This window comes from Octopus bimaculoides, chromosome 4 (assembly GCF_001194135.2).
Source record: "Octopus bimaculoides isolate UCB-OBI-ISO-001 chromosome 4, ASM119413v2, whole genome shotgun sequence".
NCBI lineage: Eukaryota > Metazoa > Mollusca > Cephalopoda > Octopoda > Octopodidae > Octopus > Octopus bimaculoides.
The window spans coordinates 51843278-51853782 of record NC_068984.1 but is presented as its reverse complement, the minus strand read 5'-3'; the positions used below and the strand labels follow the sequence as shown (position 1 = coordinate 51853782).

Below are 10505 nucleotides of genomic sequence, written 5' to 3'. Positions count from 1 at the left end.
GAATCTTTGCTCGTCATCAGTCTGGAGTAGCAATGGCCTGCTCGTTGGAGATGCCTGTCAAGCTCTCGTAAACATATAATAATTCTAGTGAAACACATTCACTGTCACATTAAGTCAACAGAATACAACTACTTTATCGCATCACTACTGCATAAATCTCTCTGGGAGATTTAGAAATGTATTATTTCTACTTTTGAAATCAGTGAATGTGTTTCACTAGAAGTATTATATGTTTACAAGAGCTTGACAGGCCATTGCTACTCCAGACTGATGATGAGCAAAGATTCAGAAACATGTCTCTGGATGCAGGCTTAGCTAAGTGGAGGTGCTTGTCTCCCCCTTGTAAACATAAAAACACTGGAAATGTGTCAAGGCCGACAGGAAGCGGTGCTGCTTCCTAGGGCTAAATAGCAGTAGTATTATTCCCTTCATAGGACTATCACATTAAGTTGACAGCACATAACTACTTTATCGCATCACTACTGCATAAATCTCTCTGAGATATTTAGAAATGTATTATTTCTATTTTTGAAAGCCCTATAACAGTTCCTGCATAAAAAAAGGCTTACAGCATTGCACTTTCCCTGCATACATCAAGAACACAGTTTTGCAACTCCATACCCTCCCTGCTGCTGCTGCATCATCATCATCATCACCATCATCACCATCTCATTTAACGTCCATTTTCCATGCTAGCATGGTTTGGACAGTTTGACAGGAGCTGCCTAGGTTCCCTGTCTGTTTTGTCGTGGTTTCTACAGCTGGATGTCCTTCCTAATATCAACCACTTTACAGAGTGTACTGAATGCTTTCATGTAGCACCAGCTTGGGTGCTTTTATATGGCACCGGCATGGATGCTTTTTACGTGGCACCAGCACCCTGCATATATAAAAAAGGAATGTTGCAATAATACACTCTCTTTGTTTTAGAAGGAAACAATCTTGCAACACTACATCCTCTCTGTTAATGAACAACACAGTTAAAATCCTTCAATTTATAATGTTTGCTGTTCTCTAATGAAACTCTACCTAGAAAGGACCACAAAGTTTATGGACACAACCCATCATCTGGATAATTTTTTTAAAAATCAATTTTGGTACATTTATATTAACACTAAACACTAATCCAGGTGTTTTCAACTACAGGATGTTAGGTTCTTAACATAATACTGACATGTATCAATTTCAGTGTTCTTAATTCATCACAACTTTATGACTCATGTAATAAACACACAAAATCAAATTTGTTGACATCGAAAATTTAATAGTAAAGTAGGTTATAAAACAAGAAATTTTAATTAACTGAAATAACATTTTAAAGCATCCATAGATCTTAAGCACTATAGAGCAAGCTCACTTTCCAATGCATTTCATTTTTAACTAATTAATATGTTTTGTAAATTACATCAAGTATGTTAGCATCCACTTTACTACAGTTAACTAAATCAACTACAATATATTACAGCTGTTTATTTTATTAAAAAGACTAAGTCCACTCTAGAACTGATTCTCATACTGACCTATTAAATTGAATGTTCACAGTTGCTTCTATATTGTCTCAGTCAACAATTATTTCTTATACTAGCATTATGGACCTAAAGCCCAAGATATTTTTAGTGGTGAGATCAGTGAAAATTTCATGTTTTAAGTAGTACAAATGTAGTAAAATGACAGAGCTCACTGGTAGTTTTCCTCTACCTAATCAGTATTCCACATTATATAAGGGTTTCTTTTCAGAGCATGTCAGCAATTTCGTAAGATATAGGTGATCTTTTCTAGATTACCAGAATTAAAGTCAAATCAATCCTAAGAATTTGAACTTGAAACTACAGAGGACAAAACTAATTAATGCAATTTAGTTAACTTTGGCACCTGACTCTGGCTCTCTGCATTCCTTAATCTTAACAATATTTATTGTAAGGCATCTCCTGCAACATGGAAGCATTGCATTCCTATAAAATCTTGCTATAATTTGGAATTCTGTAAGTATGAATTCTATTTTCCCACTGTCTTCAGTGTTATATAACTTGGAAGTCAATAGAGAATTAGATTTTGCATTACAGAATTCCAGATTACAAGATTTTCATGAATGCAAAACTTCTGTAACATAGAGGATGCCTGTCTTAATAATTATATGAGAAAGATAAAAAAAATTACTGTATATTTATTAAATACTATGTTTCATTTTTAAACAGTTTTATATCTATTTTCCATTGTAACCTGAGTGAAAACTTCCCCCCTTTTTTTCCTGTAAATTTGTTCGTCGCTATATGACTGGTGCATTTATTCCATTGTTGATTTGCTCTGGACAAAATGAGGCAAATAGAGTGGTATACTTTTGTCTCGGAGTACAATGCAATAGCCATGCTGAGGTTTGAACTTATGACAACTAAGAGATAAAATGAGAAATAACTCAAGTGGTCTCACCGGTTAGCTTCAGTCATTTGTATGATGTATGTTAATGATTTGTAGAGGACAACACTGTAAAATATGGGGTCATCTGAGAAAGAAAAAGAAAAAGAAACATTATTATCTGCCACTTTCACTGTTTAGCTGAACTTCTAATGATAAAAATTTAACTGATTTAATTTTAATGGTACACTGAAACAATGAATTAGGCTTGCTTATGAAATTTTTCTAACATCTACCTCATCATTAGCAGCTATTTTGATGTCTCAGTGATTTTAGACATTAATACATTGAGATATTGACAAAAAGAATATCAAGCTGTCAATAAAATCAAGTTCTGATGAAAAAAAAATTTTGATTTTAGTTTCATTACACTTTTTTGGAGAATGACTTAATATCAGTTTTCCATTTGGGAACAGCACCAAAGAAGACCCTACTCTTTATCTTCAACCATAGGAGATAATTACAGTAAATAAGGAAGAATAAAACACAAACACCATGATATAGCAGCAGATATCAATGGATAAGTCCATCTAGATGAGACTGTATTTTTGATAATTGATTCATGAAATAAATGTAATGAAATAAACTCCACTCTTCACTTAATTTCTATCTATGTACGTGTGCACGTGTGTGTGTGTGTGTGTGTGTGTGTGTGTGTGTTTGTATACAGGGTGCGATGGGTAAATTGTCATTGTATATCTTTAATGTCAGGCATGTTTTTTTTTATTTTGTCAACTGTGAGAAAAACAGCACCATGACGCAATTCACTCAGCCAGAAATTTGGAAATGACTTGCTGTGCTGCTTGGCAGTTGCACTGGAAGCTCCAATACAAACATTTCAGAGAGTTTGGGTGACAATCTGAGGACAGTGTAATCTGAGGTCATGTACCAAGAGTGATAAAAATCAAACATCCAGTCAATATCATGGTGTTTGGAGGGACCATTAGTGATGGTGACATTATGCCTACATTCATCTTCCCACACAGCCTCAGATGCAACACAGAGGCCTACATAAAGCCTAGAGGAGGTAGTGCTGGGTCAAGAGGGTGGCTGCTGGAAGACCCTATGTTAGCAACAGGACTTTGCACCATGCTACACAAGCAGGAGAACCCAGTCATAGCTGTCAGACAATTTCAGCAACCACATCACCCCTAACATCTGGCCACCTAACTCCCCAAACTGCAACCCCCTTGATTATTATGTGTGGGGTACAGCTGAGCGAGAAACTAACAAAACTCCTTGTAACACCAAAGATGAACTGAAGGCAAGAGTATGGTAGCATTCACCAACTAAGACAAGGAGACAATCCAGGAGAGTTGCAAGATATTTTGAAGTCGTCTGGAAGCCGTGGTTGAAGCAAATGGCGATTTTATTGAATAAATTTACTCTTTAGTATTTCAAGATATTTTTATGTAATTTTGGTAAATATATCTGTATTTTAACAGAAATATGGTAGCAAAAGGGTTAATAACTTACAATATAAAAGATAAAAACTAACATTAAAAAATCTTTACACAGACAAGGATGTGTCAATATGGGATATAAAGAGAAAATAATCTTTACCTGAAGATATATTCTTAATTACTGACTCATCAATATGAACTTGGAGGGATTCATCAGAACCAAGATTTACCGAAATGGTTTTATTCTTTAATTCATCAAATTGGAAAACTATAAGGATAAATAAGATTTTATTATAAAGTTAAGTATCAGTAATTGCAAACATGTCATGTATTTGATCATGAACTAAAAAGAAGAGAAAGTAGCATATTGCATAGCCTTCGTAGTTAGTATGATGCCAATGAAGAATTTCATCCACATGTGCTTTTGAAGGAGTTTTCATGCCATCACTGAAGTTCTGTACTGTCTTAAAAAAGGATTGCTGGATATACTATGCCTTAAAAGAGGATTGATGGGCAAGACTGAAGCGCTATCCATCCTTCTGTATTTATATATATATAGCAACATTTACATATAAGCAACACTGGAACCCACACACAAGGTACAGGAAACTTATATATACACCATTCTGCTCAAATAATGGAACTGTGGATACAATATACTTACGTATCTTACTTCTGTTTTCCTTCCTCAAGTTAACTCTGTATTTCATATCTTCTCTATAATAACTATTGCTTAGCCATTTTCTTGCATCATTTCTGATGAAGGGATATATAAAATATCCCAGAAACAGCTGTAAGACCTTCTCTTTATAAATGTTCTGAAATCTTTCATAGCCTTGGATTTTTTATCTCATTAGCTTTTGCTTTGCTGAACGACCGACCTGCACAAATGATTTGTTTATAGTGATCGTATGTTTGTGCTGTACATTAGCTCACTCTCTTCATCATGTCAGGTGTCAAAGTGATTGCAGAGCAATGTGAGATGATGTGTTTTGCTCAAGAACATAATGTGCCTCCTGGTGTAGGAATTAAAACTAAAATCTAGTGATTGAATGCAACACTCTAACCCCTAAGCTATGTACCCACACACACATATATAAAAGGAATTGCTGAAGTTGTTACAATATAGTATGGCTTGTGATATTTATTTGTTCTGGCTCTATTTATTCTGAGTTCAAATCCTGTGAACAGCTTTGTTTTCCACCACCTTGGGAAGGGGTGTCAATAAATAAAGTACCAATAATAAATAAATACCAGTTCTTCTTCTCTCCCTCCATCTTTGTTTTACTGCATTGTGAGAGGGTCATGAGAGACTACTCAGAGTGTCTGAGATGTCAGAAATGTAAAAAGACCTACTGTTGCAACTAAAAATCTCCAAGGAGATCCAAAGAGACACTTACACTCCAAGAGCTAGCAGTTACATGCATACAATATATTCATTCATTATCTAATTATGCATATACCCATACATTTAAGGATAATTTTTTTTTCCTTGAAAATAGACCAAAATTGATGAAGCACAGAGTAAATACTCAAATAATGAACAATTCTGCATATTAAAATGTGTTGCAAGCATTTTCATTGTCACACAACTATGACAAACACTGCCTCAAAAAGACCCATCCAACACATTCAAGCATGGCAAAAATGATGTAAAAATTATGAGGTGTAGATGTGGCTGTGTGAGGGTTTAGAAAAACTGAAGCTGCAATAAGTGTGTGAATCTGAGAGGGGAATGTGTTGAATAAAATAATTAATTGATCCTCCTGTATTTTCTTTTATCCAAAGCCAAGAACTTTTCAGTACCCCCAAGTATATACATTCCATATGTGTGTGTGCATGTGTATGTCTGTGTTTGTCCCCTACCACTGCTTGACCACCAGTGTAGATGTGTTTACATCCCTGTAACTTAGCAGTTCAGCAAAAGTGAACGATAGATTAAGTCCCACACTTAGAAAAAAAAGTACTGAGATCGATTCATTCAACAAAAAATTCTTCAAAGCAGTGCCCCAGCATGGCCATAGTCTAATTACTGAAACAAGTAAAGGATAAAAGGTAAAAGATGGCTATAATGACATTGAAGAAAATGGAAAAGTAGAAATAAAATGCCCTTCTTACCTATATTTTCTTTTTCAATTTTGATTTGTTCAGAGGAATTTGTTGTATTTATATTCTCCAGGAATTTGTCAACAACTTTCATTACCTTTGTAGGATACAACTTTTTCTGAAATAAATAGTATTGTAACATTAATAACTGAAAGGTGATGAGCCGTCAGAATTATTAGCACACCAGGCTAAATGGCATTTCGTCCATCTTGACATTCTGAATTCAAATTCAGGCAAAGTCAACTTTGCCCTCCATCCTTTTGAGGTCAATAAAATAAGTACCAGTTGATCACTGGGGTTAATGTAATTGACTTATCCTCTCCTATGAACTTACTGGCCTTGTGCCAAGATTTGAAATCAATATTAGTAACTGCTAAAAGGCGGAAAGCTGCCAGAATCATTAGTACACTGGGCAAAATACTTAATGACATTTTGTCTATCTTTATGTTCTGAGTTCAAATTGTGGCAAAGTTGACTTTCCTTTCAGGGTTGATAAAATAAGTACCAGTTGAGCAATGGGGTTGATGTAATCGATTTATACTCTCCTGCAAAATGGCTGGTCTTGTGCCAAAATTTGAAATTAATATTAATAATGCTGAATAATCATTTTTAACTATTACATACATTTTTCTGGCTCAGAAATATTTACAACCTTTTAGAATTTTCACAAATAAACATATGTGTCATAAGAATTCAGAAACTTTGAGGGAACATGAAATAATTCTTATTTGGAATGGTGAACCTTGAAGCAGCTAAAGTATAAATTAGTGAGTAAGGATAAAATTTCTAAAATGGATAGAATATAAATGGATAGAATATAAATGGATAGAATATAAATGGATAGAATATAAATGGATAGAATATAAATGGATAGAATATAAATGGATAGATTCAAGGGATTGCCTTGGTTCAATGGTAGGATGTTTGTCATGTTTACAAAAGATGTGAGATTATGTCCCACGGGCAGACTGCAATTTTTTCAGGTGTGGCTGTGTGGTAAAAATATTGCTTCCTAACCACATGGTTTCAGGTTCAGTCTAACTGCGTGGCACCTGGGCAAGTGTTTTCTACTATAGCTTTTGGCCAACCAAAGTCTTGTGATTGGATTTGGTAGACAGAAACTGAAAAAAGCATGTGTGTGTGTGTGTGTGTGTGTGTGTGCGTGCGCGTGCGTGTGTGTACCTGTGTGTGTGTCTTTGTGTCTGTTTGTTCCCCCCATTACTGCTTCATGACCAGTGTTGATGTGTTTATGTCTCTGTAACTTAGCAGTTTGGCAAGAAACCGATAGAATAAGTACTAGACTATAAAAATAAGTCCTGGAGTCAATTCAAGGCAGTGCTCCAGCATGGCCACAGTATTACGACTGAAACAAGTAAAAGAGTAGATGGTTGTTTCAACTCAATATTTACAAGCTGTTATTTAGATGTGACTTGGTACACTTGATAGTGCAGTAAACAAAAATATTTTCTGGCATTCTGTTACAGCTCTTAATATTTGGTGTTCAAATTCTTCTAAGGTCAGTTTTGCCTTTTATCCTTCTAGAATCATTCTGAGCATGATATAATTAACTAACACCTCCCTCTAAATTTCTGCCCATGTGCCTATTCTAGAAATCAAAATTAATACTATCTTTATCTTTTCCTCGTTTCACATAGGACTTGAGGGTTTTACTTGAACAAATTGACTCCAGTACTTGGTTTTAAACCTGATAATTATTCTGTCAATTTTTCTTCTCAAACCACTAAGTTACAATCAAAAACCACTTTCAAGCCGTGGTGTGGGGACAAACACAAAGACACACACACCTAAATATACACATACATATATATAAGCATATACATATAAATACGTACGAGCGTACGAATGGCGGCGGAGTGGTTGGCGTTAGGAAGGGCATCCAGCTGTAGAAACTCTGCCAAATCAGATTGGAGCCTGGTGTCGCCTCCTGGTCCACCAGTCCTCAGTCAAATCGTCCAACCCATGCTAGCATGGAAAGCGGACGTTAAACAACGATGATGATGATGATGATGATGATGATGATGATGATATAAATACATACATATATGTCTACATACATGGCCTAGTTCTTAGTGTGTTGCACTCATGAGCATAAGATCATAATTTTGATTCCCAGACCAGCAGTGCATTGTGTTATTTCATTTCATGTGGCTTCAGTCTACTCAACTGAAAATGGGTAACCCTGCAATGGCCTGGTGTCCTGTTAAGAAGGGATGTTGGCCTACCTACTTCGGAAGTGCATTTCTGTTTGAGAGGTTATTCCTTTTTTTTTTTTTCTTTTAATGTCATAAATGATAATTATGATAACAACAATTAGGCTAATTAACAACAACCAAAATAAAAACATCAATGTTATACAAATATAAAGAAAAAAATTTTACCTCATTGTTCAAGTTTGTCCAACAATTTTTCATTGTTATATTATTTAATACATCTACAAAAATCTAGAAAGAAATTAAGAGAAAGATTACAAAGGTATGTTAAAAAATAAAATATGCAGTTTCATGATAAAACTAATAACGAACATGTAAAGAATTAAGCTATTTCAGTCAAATTAAGTAGTGGTCTTAATAAGAGAAAAACTTCATTTAAAAATATTGTACTTTCATCAGCAAATACAGCTTACTTTTATTTCACATTTTGATGTTCTACATTTTTCTTATTTTTCACATTTTTCCATGTGAATTTGTGAATCCAGAATCTCATCGTAATGATACGAAGGTGTTGATATGTATATATGTATATGTGATAGATAAATTGCTATGTATATATGATAAAGCGTTGATATGTATGCATGTGGCTGAAAAAAAAAACAATTTCTCTTCTATGACCCTCTCACACAATTCCTAAACACAATTGATGAACTATGCTTGTTACTTCAGCCACCTAATCTGAAGATAAGAAACTGTAAAAAAACTGAACGACAGACGAAGTGGAAGAGACAGAATTGTTTATAGGCAATTTTGTTCACCTAGGTCCTGAGACATGGTTGCTCAACCTGCTGAATTTAGCAGCTAAATTGTCTCTTACCATTTTAAATAAAGGTTGCATTGAACAATGTAATCCTTGATATACAAAAGATAGGATTATTACCTTTAGAACGCCTTCCATCATAGTTTTGTTTATTATGACTGATCTATGAATGCATGAAGGCAATAACATTTACTTCAAGCTGAGTTATGTGACTAAATTGCCAGTGGTAGGCAGTTGTGGAAGAAAGAAGACTATGCTTTGAATAGTTAAAATAACCCTTATTTGCAAAAAGTTTGATAAAGACTATATTGAACCTTTAGTTATATGTTGCTATTTCCTTCTTATATATATGTTCCCACGAAGGCATGTAGCCTAGTGGTTAGGCTGTTACACTCACAATTGCTAGATTGTGGGTTTGATTCCCTGACTGGGTGACACATTGTGTTCTTGAGCAAAACACTTCATTTCACATTGCTCCAGTTCACCTTCGATTAGGGCCTGCTCACCTAGTCAGCAGGGTGGCATCATTCAAAAGCTAAAACAATGCAAAAGTGCATTGTGACCAGTGATGTGTAACAACATCTGATAGTCTGGTGAACATATTACATGTGACGTGGTAAATGTTCCTAGTTCATTTTCAACAGTCAGATGGCTATGGTTAAGGGAATTCATTTCTATATATTCAAATGATAGAACCATTCACCAATGACACACCGAGCACACCCTGTTAAGTGGTGGGTATTAGGAAAAGCATCCAGCCATAGAAACCAGGCCATAACAGACAGTTGGATTGGAGTCTGGACAACTCCCTGCAAACCAGCTCCATGTCAAACTGTCCAACCCATGCCAGCATGGAAAGCAGATATAAGATATATATATATATATAATACAAATGATAAATGAGTATATGCATATATATGTACATGTATGTACGTACTTACATCTACCTGTATATATAGATGCTTATCTGGGTACAGGACATTGCAAACAAAGCATAGACAAAATGATAAACGAGTACAGAAAACACACAGGCCACATAGAGAACATCTCCTTCATCAGCTGCCTCCATTCTAACACAGGCGTTTCGAAGAGTAGAGCAGTATGTATATATATATATATATAAATATATAAATATATATATATATATATATATATATATATACCTTTTATCTTTTACTTGTTTCAGTCATTAGACTGCAGCCATGCTGGGGCACCACCTTGAACAATTTTTAGCTGAATGAATCAACTCCAGTACTTATTCTATTATTTCTTTTGCTGAACTCCTAAGTTACAGGCACATAATCACACCAACACTAGTTGTAAAGAGGTGGTGGAGTAGACAAACATAAACACAAAGACACACACACACATATACAATGGGCTTCTTTCAGTTTCCATCAACCAAATCTGTACGCAAGGCTTTGGCTGGCCTGAGGCTATAGTAGAAAACACTTGCCCAAGGTGCCACACAGTGAGACTGAACCAGAAATTATGTGGTTGGGAAGCAAACTTTTTATCACACAACCATGCCTGCACCTGTACATATATATATATATATATATATATATATATGTGTGTGTGTGTGTATGTATG

The 10505-nt window shown here is 35.0% G+C and overlaps 1 protein-coding gene across 2 annotated transcripts in view; it reads right to left on the bottom strand.

Annotated features, from left to right (window-relative positions):
- Positions 1-10505, bottom strand: part of LOC106868735 (adhesion G protein-coupled receptor L4) — a 91632-nt gene that overhangs the window by 41086 nt on the left and 40041 nt on the right. For both annotated transcript variants that reach the window (XM_052967053.1, XM_014914132.2), the window contains exons 13-16: positions 8321-8383; positions 5934-6039; positions 3976-4083; positions 2428-2500 (exon numbers count right to left, since the gene is read on the bottom strand). In XM_052967053.1, the coding sequence (XP_052823013.1) occupies positions 2428-2500; positions 3976-4083; positions 5934-6039; positions 8321-8383 (350 nt within the window). The remainder of the gene's footprint in view (positions 1-2427; positions 2501-3975; positions 4084-5933; positions 6040-8320; positions 8384-10505) is intronic.